The sequence below is a fragment of the Phacochoerus africanus genome, chromosome 10 (assembly GCF_016906955.1).
Source record: "Phacochoerus africanus isolate WHEZ1 chromosome 10, ROS_Pafr_v1, whole genome shotgun sequence".
NCBI lineage: Eukaryota > Metazoa > Chordata > Mammalia > Artiodactyla > Suidae > Phacochoerus > Phacochoerus africanus.
The window spans coordinates 116,020,589-116,042,509 of NC_062553.1; the positions used below are offsets into that span (position 1 = coordinate 116,020,589).

The following is a 21,921-nucleotide window of genomic DNA, read 5'->3' on the forward strand; positions in this document are numbered from 1 at the left end:
AAGATCTTAACACTATGTAATACTGAAAATGGACAGAAGTGAAAACAGAACATCTAAGGTGCCACAATTCTACCTTAGTTTAATAAGACTATAAACCTTTTAAGAAACAGTAAATGAAATGTGAATAAATCATATCGCTCTGCTGTTACAGTTCCATCTTTGTCATAATATTTATGAAAACAAGGTGATCCAATTAAAGGGATATAATGAGTAATATATTCCATAAGCTCCATTAGATATGCAGTAAAACAGCCAGACATGAATGCTTAATGTCAAATTTCTGAGTTATTAGCAGATGTAATTGAGTGCTCATATTAATATATGAAAATATTATTTTGCCTTCATAGTAAATTAATTATAGATAGAACAAAACACATGGCACTTAAAAGCTGTTTTCGTTTTTTAACAAATATTAATAAAAATCTGATTTTTATTTAGTAAACTATAGGTTTAACCTATTCAGAATCTATAAGCTGAGAATATAGAAAATCTAATTTCATGTACAATAAAAACAAACATTTAAGTTTTGTCAAATGTCAAAAAAAATTTAAATTTATACATTAACAACCACATTAGTGACCATTTTTCATATATTTACAAATGAATGAAAGTAGCTTTCATCTTTATAAAACTTCCTTGCAGCAGAGTTATTAACTATCCAACATAATCTTCCATTTTATAAGAATCCTAAAATATTTCTTTGATTGAGAGAACAGAATTGATCACTGAGATTCAGGCAATATTAGAAGCATCACAGAAGAGAAGAATATGAAAAAGGCAAATGATTTCAAAGAGTGTTTGAAAAAACAAAACTTACATTTGGATTTGTAGAAAACTAAAGAATACATGAACAATTAAAGAAATAGAACACTGAGCTATAAAACACCTAAAAATACCTAAAATGGCATTTAATTTTCAACAATCTTCCTTTACATATTTAACTGGATTTCTGAGAGTAAGAAAAATCCATAGGTTCTTATAAAGGGGGAAAGGAACTAAAAATGCTCTGTAATAATCTTGAACTGACACCGCAGCTGCCTGGAGGGTATTTGCTGATAGCAGGGATTAAGAGCAAGGCAAAGAAGAGAGGGTAGTCCTTGAGCCCAAGCATGGCAGAGAATTGAAACTACTATCAGTATGAAAAGAAAAATCTTGAAAATCCATATTAATTATGAAAAGATGCATTAAAAAAAAAAGACCTCTACCCAACAGCAAAGGAAGGTAATAAACATTAACTTTTCTGTTTAAAGTTCAGCTCCAGAGAGAAAAGGCTGAAGAAATCTCAACCTGAAAAAATAATGATAAATTGAGTTCTAATGCCTTAAGTTCTATAGTTTAAGATGCCTAGCATAAACAAACATAAATCCTTTCCATGGGAATTCATTCCTAACCCAGGCCCTTCATGGTTCCCAGACTCAGGTAACCCAAAAAATGAATTTATAATCTAAAATTACAAAACTAATGGGGATACAGGACACCAGGAGTGAAGTCAACAGAAACAACAGCAGAATTAGACCTCCATGGATATCAGCTAATAGAAATAACAAATACAGAATATAAAATCCCTATGTTTAAATAATTATAAAAAGAGGAAACTGAAATACAAGCAAAGAATGGTTTATTACCAAAACAAACCAAATATAAATTTTAGCAATAAAAATATGATTATTTAACTAAAAATCTAACTATCAAAATAGTTTTCAAACAATAATTTAAACAATTAGGGGGAGATGATTATGAACTGGTTATTAGATGATGAAGAAATTTTTATTAACCATGACAACGATAAGGTGATTATTTAAGAGGTCAATATTTTTTAGATGTGTATACTATAGTACGACATGTGATCTGGGATAGGCTTCAAAGTACATTAGCAAAGAAAACAAAAAGGAACAGAGGAAGCAAATGTAGGAAAATGTAGGAAATTGGAACGATATGTACATGTAGAATTTTTGTAATAAAGATAAAACAAAAAATCAATGGTTATAAAATAGAATAACCAAGAAAGACCAATTATATGGCACAGGGAACTCTACTCAATATTACATAACAAGAAATATGAAAAAGAATCTGAAAAAATGGGTATATGTATATGTATAACTGATTCACTGTACGGTACACCTGAAACTGACACAACATTGGTAATCAACTATACTCCAATAAATTTTTTTTTAAATTATAGAACCCTTAAAGAAGTAGAAGAATGGGAAAAAAAGACGCCAAGTACATTAAAAAACAACAACAAAAACTCAATGGATAGTATGATCAGAATATTAGATATAGTCAAAGAGAGAACTAGAGAACTGGAAGATGGATCTGAAGAGGGTATCCAGATTAAGAGAAACATTTAAAGGAGAGAAAAAAACCACTTACCTTCCTTTGGGCTCACTGCTGCAGGAAGAGTATTCCAATCAAGGGTCCAAGTAGGGCAAGGGTGGGGAGAAAACATTACTTCAATGCCTTTTTCCTGGAAATGGAGATAAGCCCTTTCCAAATTAATGAATTGATAAAATCTTATTCTATTCTAGAAGACCTCTATTTTCTATACTAGCAAGGAGGAACATAAATATTAATAATCATCAGGTATTCCTCAAAATATTTAGTTAAGAAATATATGTTGAGTTTCTTAACAGCACACTTTTCTATCAAATTGTTATTAAATTTCTTATTTAAATTATTACCTGAAGTGACACAGAAGTAATGAGTTACCTAAAAATAGTGGATGTCAAAGAGAAAAGTCACCTTAGGATAAAAGTTTTATCAAAAACAATCCACATAATCAAAAACCGACTCTACATATGTCCATCTTGAAGTATATGAAAACTGCCACAACGTAGGAGCTATATTTACAGGACCAAAAAGTCCCCTCAGCAAAAGATTGGATTAAGTAGATGTGGTACACATATACAATGGCCATAAAAAAGAATGAAATAATGCCATTCCCGGCAACATGGATGTAACTAGAGATTATCATACTAAGTGAAGTCAGAAAGAGAAAGACAAATACCAGATATCACTTATATGTAGAATCTAAAATATAGCACAAATGAACTCATCTACAAAACAAAAACAGACTCACAGACACAGAGAATAGACTTGTGGGGAGGGAGGGAGATGGACTGGGAGTTTGGGATTAGTAGATGTAAACTATTACAGTTAGAACTATTACAAACAACAAGGTCATACTGAATAGCACTAGGAACTATATCCAATCTCATGGGACAGACCATGATGGAAAAGAACATAAAAAATGATGTATATATATGTATGTATAACTGAGCCACTTCACTGTGCAGTAGAAATTAGCACATTGTAAATCAACTATACTTTCATAAAAAATACAACTATATTGAGATGTAATTTCTATGCCATAAAATGTGTCCCTTTAAAGCATACAATTTGATGGTTTTTAGAATATTTACAGTTGCATAATCATCACTAACTTGAGAACATTTTCATCACATCAAAAAAAGCCCCAAACCCATTAGCAGACACTGTCCATTCTTCCTACATAGATCCCTGTTCTGGGCAACTACTCTACTTTCTTTCTCTGTAGATTTGCTCAGGATCTTCTTACTAATTTCAAATGTTCAAATGTTTATTCAGGTCTTTGCTCAATGCCTTCTCCTCATCAGATAAGCCTTTCTGATTACCCTCTCTAAAAAATGATCCTGACTTCCATTACCTCCATCCCCCTCACCCCACATTATTTTTTATAGCACTTATTGTTACCTAATATGTTACACATTTATTCCTGTGTGTGTGTGTGTGTCTGTGTGTGTTTACCTCCTCCACCAGTATAGGTCCCATGAGGGCAGTACAATTTGTTGTTCATGTATCCAACATTCAGAACAATGTCTGGGGTTTAGCAGACGCGTGCATTTTTTTTTTTTTTTGACTAAGTGAATAAATTTAAAATCTCTGGAGAATAAGGGAGATTTTTGAGGCAAGACTGTGCCAAAGAAAACAGAAGAAAAATGTTCCTATTTTATACATCCTCTTAGCACCAATTTTATGTTCCCTCATGTAACTGGCAAAAAAACAAAACAAAAACAAACACACACATACAACCCCCCAAACAGAAATGAAAAGTGACAGTATAAAGTAAATATATTCACAGAAAATATTAATTTGATAGGTTATCTTTCAAATATATAACAATAATCTTGCTAGTATGTAGCAAAAACAAAGTCCTATTAAAAAGGAAAATATATTGTATCCAATACACAATATCAAGTTAGAATTATATGAAAATTGAAATTTTAAATTATTTTTGGCTTTGAACATTCTGTTCTTTTAAAATTGCAGATATAATGTCCCAAGCAACTTTTATACAATCATAACATTTAAAATCAGAAATAATCATACATAATATATACTACACTCTCTTATATATGGAGAAACTGAGACCCTTTTGTTAAATGACCTGCTGAAGGTAATAATGTTACCTTAGCCAAAAAACTGAGACTAGAACCCAAGTCACCCAGTATAGCCTTTCCATGGACTGTTCCCAAGTCAATGAATGAGAGTCTCGGTCTCAAAGACTGAGAGTGGCAGACCATTGTTAAGAAACATGGAACACTCTGACAGATAATTCGGGCTTAAGGATTCCCCACTGCCTTTGCAAAACTATCTTAGAGCTGCACTGAAGTCTGACTTTTCTGACCATATCTTCTTTCTTCTCCTGTATTCATGCAAAAGGATCAAAACTGCATCATGTTCTAAATGTGCTCCCAGCCTCCTCTGGCTCTTCCCACTTTCCCTCACAGATGTTTCCCTCAGTATAACTCTTGCACATCTAACCCCGTCTTGGAGGGTGCTTCATGGAGGACCTAAACACATTCCCTGTAAATTAAAAACTCAGGATTCCTTCATATATATATATATATATATATATATATTTTTTTTTTTTTTGTCTTTTTGCCATTTCTTGGGCTGCTCCCACGGCATATGGAGGTTCCAGGCTAGGGGTCCAATCGGAGCCGTAGCCACCGACCTATGTCAGAGCCACAGCAACATGGGATCCGAGCCGCGTCTGCAACCTACACCACAGCTCAAGGCAACGCCGGATCCTTAACCCACTGAGCAAGGGCAGGGACCGAACCCGCAACCTCATGGTTCCTAGTCGGATTCGTTAACTACTGCGCCACAACAGGAACTCCCTTCATATTTTTTTATATTATTACAAAAGGGTTTACTTTTAGAACAGTGTAACTTTTTTCTGAATTTAAATTTCAGTTCTCTCTGTGTGTTTATAGATATTGTTAAATGTATCAAATGCAATTATCTTTCCTAAAGTCATTTTATTGTTGGAAAAGCAGAAGCAGAAAAATCTGAATTACCAATCTTTTTTCTAAGACTCTGCATAAGTATGAATTAAAAGCACAGATAAATGATTTGTTGAAATTTTAAAAATTAGTGTTTTAATACAATGATTACTCTCCTGACACTTATTAAAAACAAAAATGAAAACACTCAAGAGGTAAATGAGAGATCGCTAAACCGTATAACCGTCTGATCAGATACAGCACATTTTGGACCTACCTTGGTATCTTCTACAATCAACTATACTATCCTGCTTCACTGGTTCATCACTAGGCTAACAAAGCTTAGCATTAGTGATGAGGGGCAGATTGTTTTGAATGAGAGTGAAAGGCAAGACTATTGGCAAAACTTTTACAATTAGTACTATTAGAAACAAAGTATGTTGAAAAGAGAGAAAAATAAATCAGATATGTTCTTATTATATAAAAAGTCATTAAGCTCAAAAAATAAAAACAATTCAAAGAATTAAAAAAACTTAAATTTAGACAAAAACTTAGTAAATTGAGATAATCATCTTCATATTGTTTAATTCAAATTACCACCTCAAAATTTAAAAACTGAGACCAAATCCTTGCAACAGAAAAACATCAGGTTAAAACAATAAAGTTGACCAGCTATGATATGACTTTGGTGTCTTGAATCTAAGGAAAAAAGTTTTGAGAAAAATATCTTTTGGGGGCAGGGAGAGCTGTGCCTGAAGCATGTGAAAGTTCCTGGGTCAGAGATCGAACCCATGCCACAGCAGCAACTTGAGCCACAGCAGTGACAGTGCCAGATCCTTAACCCACTGAGCCATCAGGGAACTCTGAGAAAAAAATACTTTTAAAAAATATATATTCTGACTTATTTGGCTCCAAAGACATAATGTTTAAGATCTTTAATTTACTATATTTTACTTAAATGCAGAAGACTAACAGAAATATTAATTGGTCAAGAGTGATATAAATAAAATCTATAACAAAAATGTGAATAGATGATTACAAATTGGGATAGAATGCTCTGCAACATTATTACATGGAAGCTTTCAAACAAAATTTTAATGAAAACAATTTAAGTACCATTAACTTGGTCATAGTGGGTCTCGGTCCTCCTATAAATGAAGAATCATTTTGCTCTTCTACACATGGGACCTCATCTAAGTTCGGATGCCATTCATTTGAGGAGGTCTGCAACTCTGGCAAATGGAGAAATTGGATCCCACACTGAGAAGCTGCTGTTTTAACTCTTGGCACTTCCTGAATCCTCCGGTACCAGGCAGCCAGCAGTGGAAATTCTACCAGCTTTTCAGGAAGTTTCTTGCAGATAATTACCTAGGCAGAAAAAGAACAAACACATTATTACATATTTTTTTGTTTATGAGAGCTGGTTGAGGTAACTTTTTTTTTTTTTGAGTTAACTTTCGATACCACAAAATTTACACATTTTCTGTATACAGTTCAAAGAACAAGTTTTAGTAAATTTATACAGTTGTGTAACTACCACTGTAATCCAGTACTGGGACACCCAATGTCACACCAAAAAGTTCCCTGTGACCATTTGCCGTTAATCTCTGCTCCCAGTCAGCTGCAGGAAATCGCTGATCTGGTTTTTATGTGTATAATTTTACCTTTTCTAGAATTTTACATAAATGGAATCAGAAAATGTGGCCTTTCTCACTTAGCAATATGATTTTGATACTGATCCATCTACTTGCATTCATCAGTAGTTTGTTTTTATTATGATGCAGCATTTAAAGTAAGGCTTTTATTTATTCAAATTAGAAACATTTAAAACTATTACCCCTGAAGTAAATATTTATCTGGGTTTTTTTTTTTGTCAGATGCTTTCTCCCTAGCATCACCACCAAACTTCAATTTCTTTAAAATTGGAATGTTCGGAGTTCCCGTCCTGGCGCAGTGGTTAACGAATCCGACTAGGAACCATGAGGTTGCGGGTTCGGTCCCTGCCCTTGCTCAGTGGGTTAAGGATCCGGCGTTGCCTTGAGCTGTGGTGTAGGTTGCAGACGCGGCTCGGATCCTGTGTTGCTGTGGCTCTGGCGTAGGCTGGAGACCTCAGCTCCGATTAGACCCCTAGCCTGGGAACCTCCATATGCCGTGGGAGCGGCCCAAAGAAATAGCAAAAAGACAAAAAAAAAAAAATTGGAATGTTCTTGCATCTTTGTGAGACACTGAATATTGTTTCTATAGAAACAGTTATGTTACAAATGATGACTTATGATTATAAACAGATAAAAAGGTCAAGACAAAGAAAATCTCTACAAATATATCTAGCAATACTCAGTGTCAAAACAGGAGCCAGAAAGGCCAAAAATTAATGAAAAATTCACATGTATATATAGTTTACCTTAACTGGACTTTGACATTAAATGAGAATCGATTATAAGAACATGATTTCCATCTAACTCTTTTTGTATATACAAGCATTTAAAACATTGCCTTGCAAAAAAATACTCTGAACAAATGATCAAGGAACCATTTATTGCCCTCAAAGTATAATCCCCTGAATTAGTATTTTTCAAGCTGCTGTCTATTACCCATCAGGAGGTTTTAAAATCAATACAGTAGGGTTTTTTTTTTTAATGAAATAAAATAGAAAATATCAGAATACATAGCATGCAATAATGTGAGTTATTTTGTGTTTATAAGTATATAGTTTATACATGTGATATGAATTTATTTGTATGCTGAATCACTGTAAAATGAATTATTTACTGTAAAAGTAAAAAAGTTTGAAAAATAATGTCTAAAGGGTACCCTGGGAGCCAGAAAGTTTCTAATTCTCATCAAAATACTTAATTGCTTTGAAATAGATTATGTGCTGAGGGAATTGAGCTTTAAGCCATGACAAATTAATTAAATAAGAAATATTCTCTTTTCTTCACCTTTCCTTTATGCCCCTTGGTAGTGATTTATTCGTATTTGTTATATGCATATGGCATCTTTCCTTCTTTTGAAAGAAGTTGTGATTAAGTAACAATAATTCATGTTTTAAAAAATTGAGAACTTGTACTAGGCATGACAGGTCATCCCATTTAATCAACATGCCAGGGTGCTTTGCTAATATCCAGAGAGCTCAGGAGATAATGCACCACATTCATTACACGTGAGAAGACATATTTAAAGAAGAGGCTAATGGAAAATGTGTGAGATGAAAATTAAATTTGTTTCTAAGAAATGAGTTTTTAAAATATGATCTGGCTGATAAGATCAAAACCATTATAAATATCAGTTACTTAAGGACAAGAAAATAAGACATTTATTCCTAAAATAATAGTGAATACACACACACACACACACATAAATATATATTGCTATCAAGATCACAAAATGAAATCCTAGTAGCTTTGTAGTTAATTATAATATGGGACAGAAAAACTGTGAATAAAAAGAGAAGATACTACACCTATTCAAAATACCTCCTCCTCTATAGCATTACTTTTCAACCATTTATCATATATAAAGTATTTTGTAATTCCTTTATGTCATTTCCTTAGTCAGGTCTACTCTTTCAGAAACTGTTATAACTGTTATATAACTGTTATATAAACTACGTTATAACTGACAAATGTTTAGGTGAGCAGTGTAAGCAGTATTAAAAATAGTAAACAACCTATCTAAAACAATTTTGTGTTTTTGACTTATACAGTCTACAACTGGTGAGTTAGAACTGAAAGTTTTTTAAGACCTAAGACATAGGATAGGATATGGAAAATATAAGTTAACCATGACATCCATGAATTTTGCAATATGCCAGTCAATAGTGAGATTCCCATTTTATTCTCAATTTCATGCCAATGGGAACATTTAAAGAGGTATTTAACATAGGTATTTTTTTGCTCAAAAATTCCTTTCTGCAATGATTTTACTTTAGCAATAAATTTCATACTTTTGAAAAACTAAATTCAAAGCATTAGATATTAATATATAGCATGTTAAATCATAAATGTTCAAGTTACAAAAATATTTCATAAAATGCCAACCCTGTCTTCCAAGAGTGGAATAATCTTTAAATAGTTCTATCAAGTGTACCTGTTTACTAGTAGTGCTTTAAAAATAACTACAAAATTTTTTGGTACCAGAGCAGCATGATTTTGCCTTAATATGGCTATTCATTGTTATTTCTCCCATCTGCTTGCTTTTCTGTATACTAAAGATTCTAGCAATTACATTGAAGGGAAGTGGAGAATCATAAGAAGTGTGCATTTTAATTTATCCCTTTAAAAAAATTATTACAGTTGATTCTGTCAATTTCTGCTTTATGGCTAAGCGACCCGGTCATATATCTATCAATTCCTAACACTTTCCAGAGGAGAGGGTTTCCTGGACACCTTCCAGGAGGAAGTGCTGCGTGATCAGGGGTTACCATGCAAACTAACAGCCTATGAAAATGAAAGGAGCTTGGAACAGAGGTTTAGACAGACCACTTCAGCCTCCTCCCTGCTACTGTTTTGCATATTTGGCTTTATTCTGTTGAGGGAAACTGGGTATTTTCCCTAACTCTTTTACTTTTGACCCCGGGCAAATCAAACCTTGAATTAGCAAAACTGACCGCCCTTTCATATTCCTGATCTTATTTCTGTGGCTAAATATTTTGGCCCTAGACTCAGTTCTGTGTTTCTGATCCAAACCTAGTAACTTGACCTTCATTCCTCATTATGAACTTGACCTCGATTCTGATCATTTGGACTGCTACACCATCACCTCAATGTGTGTGTGTGTTAGTATAAAGGCTAAGCATCATAGCCACCATTCAAACTAAAACAGCTGCCTCATTACCCAAGATGACTTACAAGAGGAAAATAAATATAACAGAAATAACATCAAGGTTTTGGCAAAGGAAGATTAATTCCTGAAAGAAAATGTGATGATCCAGGAAAAATACAAACAAACAAAGGAAAATATTTAGCGAATTAGTTTACATATAAATGTCAAAAGAGAGGAATTTAATCACAAATACATGTAATAGAAAAGGCTGAGTGTGCAAGTTTTCCAATTTAAACTGAGACAGAAACAGAGTTCCTTAATTGTATTAGGTAGATGTACTCAACAGTGGTCAGCTTGATGTCCCATTTGATTAAAAAAGGAAAAAAAATTCTCTTAGGAATACCTCCATCTCAATTGATTCTAATCAGGTAAGTAATATTTAAATTAAGCTAAAATCAAATGCAAAGTGGCTGAAGGTGGATATCTGGATAATGATCTAAAACTCACCTTTGCAGTTACCGCTTTGGCACAATGGGCTAAGAATCTGATTGCAGCAGCTCAAGTCACTGCAGAGGCTTGGGTTTGATCCCTGGCCCAGCACTGTGGGTTATAGGATCTGGCATTATTGCAGATGCTTCATAGGTCACAGTTGTGGCTTGGATTCAGCCCCTGGCCTGGGAACTTCCATATGTCATGGGTATGGCCATAAATAAAAAAATTAAAATTAAATAAAAAATAAATGAAATAAAAATCACCTTTATGCATGTGAATCCATTTTTTTATGCTTTGTTGCATTTGCAAGCAAATACTCAAGTTTTCTCTATCATCTTTTTTTTTTGTACCACTTACCATTATTTAAATATATATTATTTGACTGCTTGTTCATTTCTATCCTCCTTATTCTTCTATTTCTACTAGAATATTAATTCCAAAAGGGCTGGGATCGTATCTGTCTTGTTCATCTCTGAATTCCTACTGCATATAGCAGTGGGTGATACATACAGTAGGCTTTCAATAAATTTGTCAAGTGAATGAATTAATGGTTCTTCCACTTTGATTCATTTTTTATGAAATTAGGAACAAATAGTTATCCAAGAAGACTAAGAAGCCGTAAACACCAACGGTATTTCATAATATGTATCAAATGACTGCTCTAATGGCTGAAGTCGATAAGGATGGTGGCAGGGGTGGGAGGAGTCAGAGACAAGAGAATTTAGAAATTTAGAGAAAAAAAAAATCTGTTTTCTTACCATCCAGCTCCACAGACAATATGAATACATATAACATTTACAAGACTAATTAACATCTAAATGATTCCTAAATCTTTTTTCACATCCTTTGACTCTGAAGTTATTTTGATTTCCAATTGTTTTGCTTCCACTTTGAAAAAAAGAGAATGTTCTTTAAGAAAATACCAATTGATTAATACTACCTTATTAGTGAAGCACTGGTCTCCAAATACATAGATTTTCATTAGAAACTTTTTCTTATCTATCAATGGAAATACCTGAAGTGTTGGTGATATATAATCAGATTAAAATCTGATATCTGATTTCTTAGTAAGGGAAGGCTGAAATGCTTCAAAGCAAGAAAAATGCAGCTCTGGAAAGCTAATTGGGAAGTTGCAGAGAGCTCTGGCTTCCCATACGCTGTAATAATATTCTGCTATTATTTTTACCTTGTTATTTTTTCCTCCAGAGACAGAAAAAAAAAAAACTATATACATGCATATGTACCTGAACTAGGAAAGAAAACTACTCCACTTATAATCTCTTACAATATTGAATAGTATTACCAGTTATGTAATGTAATGGTGAATCACTGAAATGAAGGAAAAATACTTCTAAGTTATAATATCTAAGAAAATGAAATCAGTATTTGAAGTGACTACTTATAAAATAAAGCTGACAAGGGTTTTTACTATTTTAATACTAGAACCTCTAATAGTAGAAAAGAATCACAAAAGCAATTTAAAATTAATAGTCATAACAATTGCTAACATTTTAGCAACTCGAAACTAAGTCAAAATAATTACTAACATTTATTGAAAGCAACTATGTGCCAATCACTGTTCACTTCTTACACAAATTATCAGTTATTCCTCATGTTGATCCCTATTAGATGGGTACTACTATCTCTATTTTACAGATAAGAAAATGGAGACATATTAATAACTGGCCAAGGAGCATAATGATAGTAAGAAATGGAATAGAGATTCAAACCTCATCAATTTTACAGATGGAAACTTGTAGTCAGATATCCACGCCTGATAAGCCTTACCAAAAAGTGATGGATACAGGGCAAGAGCACAATATCTGCCAAAGTGAAGTAAAGGCCTTCTGCAAACACATGCTCCAGAGGTGGAAGGTCAGAGGCTTTTGTTTTTCTGATGTGAGAAGGCTCCCTATTGGCAGGAGCTGACTCCTCCTGTACCAGGAGCTTTGATAAGGCCACTTGCAGTTCCAGGCTCGCGGATGAAGAGTCCACCGCTTCGGAAGTTTCCAGTCTATGCACCTTGCTCTTTGTTTTCTCCTTAGCAAGGGAAGGTCCAGACCCAGCAGCCTTTTGTTGCTTCAGCTTTTGCCGCCGGAGTTTGTCATCGTTATGCACTCTAACGGGCTCACTCAGCTTTTTCTCGAGCTCTAGTATTTCGGCAGGGATGGTTGGGGGCTGGTCAGAAGATTCTCTGAGAAAATTCTCAATAGCTACAGGGATGGTAAGTTCACATAGCCTGGTCCACTGACTAACCTACGACGCAAAACAAAACAAGAAATAAAAGGATCCTTTACTTTCAACATAGCTTGAAGAAAAATACCTTTTTTATTGGGAAATAAGACTGGTTTAGAGAATTTAAATCTTGAGTTAAACCATCCCTGTGCTAGGCTTTTGGCTCTATCAAAAGAGACATCACGGTGCCTCAGTGGAGGTTTGGCATTCCTGTATCTGAAATACATTCTATCCTCCTAGATCCTCTTACTGAATAAATCCTCGCTTTTCAAAGTCTTTATATAGCACACCACCACCACCATCTTCCCTCCTTCTGCCCCCCAAAAACCAAGGGTTTCTGAAAATTGCTACTTGACCTCCTGTTCATATGAAAAATTCCCTTTAAAATCCTCAATATAATTAAACTAAAGTAAAAAAGAAGTCATTCCCTAAAAATAATGTCTTAGAGTTCCCACTGTGGCTCAGTGGTAACAAATCCAATTAGTATCCATGAGGATGTGGGTTTGATCCCTGGACTTGTTCGGCGGGTTAAGGATCCCGCATTGCTGTGGCTCTGGCATAGGCCGGCAGCTACAGCTCCAATTTGACTCCTAGCCTGGGAATCTCCATATGCTGTGGGTGCAGCCCTGAAATGACAAAACAAACAACCTTATAAATTAAATCTTAAATTTATTTTTTTCAATACTGCACAGAAATATTGGTACACATGAAGGGCTACCTTAACTATTTCATTGGTTACTCTACTTTTTTAAAGTAAATTAAATCTTATTTTCCAACAGAAAGTTAAAATATTCAAGTGACTCTGTTATCAGTTCATGGCTTTAAATAACAGAGAAGAGATATTGTACTTACTTCAGCACAGGCTTTCAAGCAGGTCTTCTTAAAACCCAGAAGTTCCAAAATTTCCTTCTTTGAGGGGTCTGATTCATATGATTTCTGGATTATGTGTCTCAATACAACAGCAAGTCCTGCTCTACAGAAATTGTCTGGTCTTTCTACCACGGCAGGTAAACGGCAATTCTGGACTACTGGTGGAAGCTCCTGCCTTGAAGTAATATGTATTTCAACATCCTTGGACAGTACACTTCTAAGCAGTGAGACATCGGTGCTTTCTGTGGTGAGAACTAAGCAAACTTTAAAGATTTTGCAGTCACAGTATGATAACAAAAATAAAGTTACAGACGTATGAAGAGGAAAGATGTACCCTCCTATTTGTTGAGACAATTCCAAGTACAGATATTCCTCTGTAAGACTTTTCTTAATGCCTTTCATTCTCTTCCTTCGTTGAGATCCTGAAGCATAAATTGAAGTGGTTATAGGCCTTAGAATATAGTAATTATGAAGCTAAAATAAAAGATGAATATTTTTAAAAATTTTCCTAGAAATCTGCAAGGATTTGTGACAGATATAATTCTATAAAAATTTGTTCTTGGACTGAAGCAATGGCTTTCAAAAGAAAGATTTCCACCCTGTGCAATTAAGTAGTCTTAAGGGTGAGTTTATATCAGCTCCTTTAAAATGAACATATTTCAAGTACTTTTTTCTTTTTTTTTAATTTTTTATTACTCAAATGAATTTATCACATCTGTAGTTGTATAATGATCATAACAATCTGATTTCACAGGATTTCCATCCCACAGCTCAAGTACTTTTCAACAGAACCCTTCCAAGCAAGTACTTTGGTGGGAACAAAAGATGAACAGGATAGGACTTAAGAAATAACTAAGGGCGCGCGGGGGGGGGGGGGGGGGGGGGGGGGGGGGGGGGGGGAAGGATAGAATTCCCTGGTGGCCTAGTGGGTTAAGGATCCAGCATAGTTACTACTGTGGCTTGGGTGGCTGCTGTGGCGTGAGTTCTATCCCTGGCCTGGGAACTTCCTTAGGGTGCAGCCAAAAAATAAAACAAAACAAAAAACATGATTGAAATAAAATTTTTAAAAAAAGAAAAAAGAAAAAGAAATAACCAAGAATACATAGGGTTGTCTGGGGATAAAAGCTCTGAGAAGCTTGAACAATGCTGATCCTTCCATACCACCTCTGTTTAATGAACCTAAAATATAACAGTGGGTGAGGGAATATATTTATTTCCTGAGAACTGGATTCTCCTAAGTTGGATTTTGATATGTGATGAGCTATTACATGCTAAACACAAAAGAAAAAAATATTTGAAATTCTCCATAATTTAAATGTTGATAAGTGAGGTATGGCCAAAATCATGTTCCTTATTTTCCCCCTACAATCGAAATCTGTTCCTCGTTTCTTTCTCATTTCAGTTAATAGATCACCATCCTTCTAGCTGTCAGGCCCCAAACCTAGACAGTCATTCTTAATTATTCTTTTCTTTCACAACCCCATCACAAATCCACTCAAAATTTATTTTGGCACTACATTCTACATATATCCAGAATTTGATTATTTCATCTCACCTTCACTGCTTCCACTGTGATCGAAGTCACCATCACCTATCTTGCGAATTACAGCAACTGTCTCCTATCCCTGCTTTCCATCCTCTAGTCTATTCTCAACATAGTAGCTAGCCAGAGAGATAATTAAAAATGAAATATCTCTCCTCTGCTCAAACCCTTTAATGTGATCCCATTCCACTCAGAGAAAAGGCAAAGCTCCTGCAAAGGTCTACAAAGATCTCTTTCATCTGATCCTCTTTCTATGTGCCTGAGTTCATCTCATCACCTCTCTTCTTTTTCTCACTGCTTCAGCAAATGTGACCTGTTTTGTTCTGTTTCTTCTAAACAAAAGGGCCTTTGCACTTGATATTTCTAGTGCCTAGAATACTTCCTCACCTCCTTCAAGTATCTACTCAAATATCAACTTCTTGAGATGTCCCAGGCTACTGTATTTAACTTGCAAACCCCAATTCCCATTCTCCCTGAAAAAAAAACTTTCTATCCCCTTCTATGCCATTTTTCTTTACAGCATTTATCACTATTATAATATACAAAAATGTATCTATTTTGTCTTTCACTAATAGGATGTTCCCTGAGAGTACACATTTTTCTATTCACCGCTATGCCTAAAACAGGGCCTGCTGTGTGTGTGTGTGTGTGTGTATAATCAAGAAGTAGTGAGTGAATGCATGGGTGAATGAAAGTTGATTATTTTAAAGATACAAATACAATCTTGTGGTCAAATTATTAGATGGGTGTTTTCAAGTCATAATCTTTAAGACTTTAACCAATTAAAACTTTATGTTTGCTTTCTACATTTCTTGGTTCTAAATGCCCCATGCTCTAATCCATAAATCAAAATTCTAAAATTGACACTAGATGGCACTCTTTAAAAGCATTTGCTATATGATAGGACCATGGCATATTAGAGAAAAATTATTTTAAATTATTAAAAATTATTTTTAAAATCTTCAAAAAGTACACATGCAACTCTTAAGTGTATTTGAAATATTAGTGTACTCTGAATTTTAGGGCACTAAAATTTACTAAATTTCCTTTATATTCTAAATTCCTTAGATTTTTGTTTGTTTTAAATCAAAACAAAATAGTTAAGTACTCTTTAATCTTCTTGGGCTTCAACTTTCTTTAATTAAAGCGCTAATAATCCATTATAACAAAGGGATATCGTTAGTATTGTCTTGGAAAACCTCTTGATAATGCAGGTGATCACTAGTATTTTATATTTTTGTTAAAACATAACAGATCTGCATCATGATTTGTTAAAAGATCATCTAAGAGAAAATCATTCCATGTAAATTGAAAGTAACAATGCTTTAACCCATGGAAACCATTTTCTCCCTGAGCTAACATAAATACCTTTTGGATGTTTTTTTTCCCCCCCGCCTAGAGCTGATTTTAAAACAAAACATTAAAGGGCATTTGTTAAAGCTCACAGGCAAAAGAAACCAATGTTTTGTAGAAAATTGAGAGTCTCTTTGGAGAGTTTGCCCCTGTATATTTATAGCTGATTAATTTATCAATCATCTTAATTCCCTTTGCTGACAGTGGGATACTATAAAGAAGTCCCTAACTGCTTCCCTAAGAAGTGGATTTGAAAGAAAACATAATCAACATCCTCATTTGCCCAGCAATGTGGGAAACAGTCATTAGAGACTGGTCTTCATATCACTTAAAACACACACACACCACACACACAAACCAAAAAGACTAAAACAACATCATGCTATTTTACAGCTTTTGATTTAGGATATGTAGAAATATTTTCAAAAATTATTTGCCACTTCCCGAGGCACATCAGAACTCTGAGAATTAACTTTTACACATCCTATAAACTTTTTTTCACCGTGAGCACTTAATAAATGCTAAATGCCAACAAAATAGAATAGCAATAACCTGCCCTTGGACATATCTAAAAATTAACGCGATGCCTGAGAAAAAATGCAAAGTGCTGTTGATTCTTAACATAATTTATGTTTTTAAATATAGATGTTGGTGTTTGTTTTTTTCCTTGTAGATTAAAAATGCTACTTAATGATCTTGGAATTAAAAATTACTCTCTCTGGGCAATTTCTCGACATTAAGAACTACTGTAATTTCTAAAATAAATATGAAGTATTACAAAATTAGTAAGAAATTGGTATCTGTTTTTGGCTTGTACTACATCTTTAATTTTTCCAAAAAAAATAGAACACAGTTTTTGCTTAAAGTTTGCAAACACCATAGGCAAAAAAAACCCTTCTTTTCTTTTTTCTTCTCCATTTCTACCTAAAGAATCCATTATTTCACTACTTCTATGTCACAAGCTTTAATAAGGTAGATACTATAGAATCATCCCCTGGGTCTCCAAGGCACAGAGCAGGGGCGTAGCTCTTTTTACTCCATATTACATTCCTGCCAAGCATAGAGGTAGTGTGTATGTCATTTGCTCTTTCTCAGCTTTGAGAGGTGCCACAACCACAGGGACTCCTGAGATGAAGTGAGAAAGCAGCAGGCAAAACCACAAACTTGAGGAACTGAATAGAGCTGATATAGTGTGTATCTCCTCCTCACCAGGCCAGTTTGCTTGGAAATGTTGCAGAGGGAACAAACAGGTGAAAAGAAAAGATTAAAGCCTTGGTTTCATTACTTGGTAATCTTCAAAGCTATTTTTAAACAAATGCAGTAGTCACAGGTTTAATAGTTTAAGAATTTAGACTTTTTTTTATTCTCATTCTCATCAACATATATTGGCTTTGATAAAATGAAATATTTAACACATGAAAGAGGAAATGAATTCTATAGGTGTTTTATCTGAACCCATTTTACTATGTTACTCTGCAAATGTATATAGAAAGAGTAAGAAAAAACACAATAGGGAGTTCCCATCGTAGCTCAGTGGTTAACGAATCTGACTAGGAAACATGAGGTTGCAGGTCCGATCCCTGGCCTCACTCAGTGGGTTAAGGATCTGGCGTTGCCGTGAGCTGCGGTGTAGGTCGCAGATACAGCTCGGATCCCATGTTGCTGTGGCTCTGGCGTAGGCCAGCAGCTACAGCTCTGATTAGATCCCTAGCCTGGGAACCTCCATATGCCACGGTTGCAGCCCTAAAAGGACAAAAAATTAAAAAAATAAAAACACAATAAACACTGAAAATAATCATACTTCTCTGGAGGCTGGAAAAAAGTATGCTCAAAATTCAAGTCTGGATCTATGACAACTAAATATTACATAGATAAATAGATAAGATATTTATTAAGACCAAGAAAATAATAACTGCAATAAAACAAGAAATCATCACTCTGCCTGGAATTCGACAGGAGCTTTATATTAAATGAATGAACAAAGAATACAATTCTAAATCGTATCACGTAAATTTTACTGTAATCATACATTACTTCTAATCCTCACAATCCTTAAAAATACATTTTACTTCCATTACATGGATAAGAACTGTACTTCAATGCAAAAACATTAATTGAATCTTATAAAGGGATCTTATTGGAAAACATTAAGGAATAGGTATTTTTCTAACACAAATAGCACTACCTTACAAACTTCATAAATTGAACTATCTTGTAATTTTATTGCAGCAACAATCTCACCAAAGTGAAAATCATCAGAAATTGTTATTCTAAGCAATTGTCCTTGATGAAAACCTCCACTCATGTGACAATTCTCAGCACTGGATTAAATTTGACAATTTCTTCCTAATTCCCTTTATTGGATCCTCCTCAGACCTCTCAGTGACCTGTAACTCAGTACTTTGTCCTATTCTCAACCTATACTTACACCTTTGATTACTGGCCTTCAAACTTAATCATGCCACACAATAAGAAATTATAATGAAAGTCATTCTACACTGAATAAAACTGAAACAAAAGAATCACGAAGCAATACCCTTCTACATGAGATGTACCTGTCAATTTACTCCACTTTTTCTTTCTTCTCCAGGGTTTTTTGTCTTTTTTTTTTTTTTTTTTTGTCTTTTGGCCATTTCTTGGGCCGCTCCCGGGGCATATGGAGGTTTCCAGGCTAGGGGTCGAATCGGGAGCTGTAGCCGCCGGCCTACGCCAGAGCCACAGCAACGCAGGATCCGAGCCGCGTCTGCAACCTACACAGCAGCTCATGGCAACGCCAGATCGTTAACCCACTGAGCAAGGGCAGGGACGGAACCCGCAACCTCATGGTTCCTAGTCGGATTCGTTAACCACTGCACCACGACGGGAACTCCGGGGGGTTATTTTTTTTAATGCTGGTTACACTCACTAAATTGATTCCATGACCCGGAGGTCACAACTCACGCCCTAACAGCACTGTATGAGATGACTTACAGTGCCAGAGGTTTAAATACTGTCTATGACTCCTATATTTATCTCAGCCACAACATTTCCCCTGAACTTCAGACTCCTATATCCTACTTGACATCTTCACTTGGATATTTTTCTAAATCTGTTCCTCTTTCCTGAAGCAGTCCCCTTCTTGATAAAATAGCAACACCGTTTACTGAGATGTGTGGGCCCATAATTCCGAAGTCTCACTCAGCTCCTTTTTCCCCCTCTCTTACTCTACTATTTCTACATTTGAAATATATGCAAAATCTAATTTCTTGGCGCCTCTACCAGTATCACCTTGATTTAGGGCATCTCTAGCTCTTACAAAGACTACAGCAAAATCCCACTAACTGTTTTCCTCCACTCTCTACAAACAGTTCATTCTTCAACTACAGTCAGGGTGATCTTTAAAAACCTAAGTAAAAGCATGTCATTTTGCTCACAACCATCCAAAGGCTCCCCAGCACACTTGAAATGAAATCCCAATTTCCTATCATGGTCTTTAGGACCTGATGTGACTCTAGCTGTCCTTTTCTGACCTGATCTCCTACTTCTCCTCCCTCTGGCTCGCTTCCCTCCAGCCAGTTCTCCTTATGTTCTGGGAAAATGTCAGCAATATTTCCACACATAAGAATTTTATTCTTGCTATTCCCTCTGCCTCAAATTCTATTCTCAAAGATATCTGCATAGCTTGCCTCTTTATTTCACCAAGGTCTCTGAACATTCAGAGCAGTTTCTCCTGACTACCTGAATTGAAAAAGCACTCTCATCATTTCCGAGCCCCTTATCCTGTATTCTTTTTCTTTATAGCCCTTATTACCTGATGTATCTCCAATGCTTAGTAGTACTCAGATTTTATTTCAAGGAATATATGAATGAATGCGTGTACATAAAGGAAGATCACTAATCCCTATGATGACACTACTATTGAGAACTTTAGCCTTGGTACAACATGATCTTCACTCTTGACACTATTCTTTCTCTTCCGAATAAATAAATCTATTTTAAGAGCAAATTATGTATGAATTAAAATGAAGAAACAAGGTCACCACTGTAAGGTCAATTGAAAAAAAGTATAACTAAAGTGCATTTGAATTTGCAAATAAACAAAGAAATTTTGATGTGTATTGATATTTGGTCAAGAGACCTAGGAACATAACTAGATTCTATATACTTAGCAAATAGAATATTCATACACCAAGAAATACCAAGTAATGGATAAGAGTCTAGACTCTGGAGCTGACTAATTGGGTTCAAATCCTGGTTGGGAAACTTAGTAGCAAGCAATGTAAAACATTTCTGTGCTTTAGTTTTCTCATTCACAAAATGAGGTAATGACAGTATTTATGATATGTTACGAGAACCAAATAATACCTGTCATATTAGTAAGCTCCTAAATAAATACTATTATTATTTATTTATAATTCATCCCCAAATTCCTTATCGATTGACAGTGTTAAAAAAATTATTGGTTATGCTTTATATCTCCAAACTGCTCAAGAAAAGTAGAGGATTCATGCTGAATTGAAAAGGTTTTCTCCAAACAAATATTGAAAAAAAATCTGTTTGTTACTGAGACTGAAAGCCAGGGAGTCACAAAATGCCAGAATATAAATGTGATACCCTAAGAACACTTTGTTCAACACTGCTTATATTATACAGAATAAATCTTTCAGAGCAGATTACAAATATGAAAAATTACAAACTCATGTTTTTCTTAAAGATTCAAATTTAAATTTAAACCAACTGAAATTTCCTACTACATCAAATGTTCAACATTATGAAAATTAGAACTTAGCTCATGTTTTATAGACAAAAATAACCATATTTGGTTGCAAACCTCATTCTATTTTCTTTTAGTAATATAGATTTAAAAAGAAAGGCTTGGAGTTCCTGTTGTGGCACAGTGGAAACAAATCCAACTAGGAACCATGAGGTTGTGGGTTTGATCCCTGGCCTCGATCAGTTAAGGATCTGGTATTGCTGTGAGCTGTGGTGTAGGTCACAGACACGGCTGGGATCCTGCATTGCTATAACTATGGCGTAGGCTGGCAGCTGTAACTCTGATTGGACCCCTAGCCTCGGAAACTCCATATGCCTCAGGTGCAGCCCTAAAAAGCAAAAAAAAAAAAAAAAAAAAAAAAGGCTTGCCCCTACAGAGTTAGATAGCAACTTATTACCTATTTAATACCTAGATATTAAACAAGGAAAGAAAAAAAATAAAAACAAGCTATTACAGTGCTCATTACATGTAAAGATACATACTGTTAAGGTTTAGAGGATAAAAGCCTATGATTAAAATTAGCTATTTTCATATCTGGGCAAGAATTGAAAAAAAACAATGTTTGAAAGTAAAAAAAAAAAAAAAACTTACTATAACTTCAGCCATAAAGGAAGTGTGTCATCCTCTCTCTGGAGAATGAGAGAATC

At 34.7% G+C, this 21,921-nt stretch overlaps 1 protein-coding gene across 1 annotated transcript in view; it reads right to left on the bottom strand.

Annotated features, from left to right (window-relative positions):
* The window catches only part of GSTCD (glutathione S-transferase C-terminal domain containing), a 135,027-nt gene that overhangs the window by 110,932 nt on the left and 2,174 nt on the right, over positions 1 to 21,921 (bottom strand). The window contains exons 2-5 of the mRNA XM_047798527.1: positions 13,608 to 14,047; positions 12,309 to 12,776; positions 6,384 to 6,635; positions 2,374 to 2,467 (exon numbers count right to left, since the gene is read on the bottom strand). Of these exons, the coding sequence (XP_047654483.1) occupies positions 2,374 to 2,467; positions 6,384 to 6,635; positions 12,309 to 12,776; positions 13,608 to 14,047 (1,254 nt within the window). The remainder of the gene's footprint in view (positions 1 to 2,373; positions 2,468 to 6,383; positions 6,636 to 12,308; positions 12,777 to 13,607; positions 14,048 to 21,921) is intronic.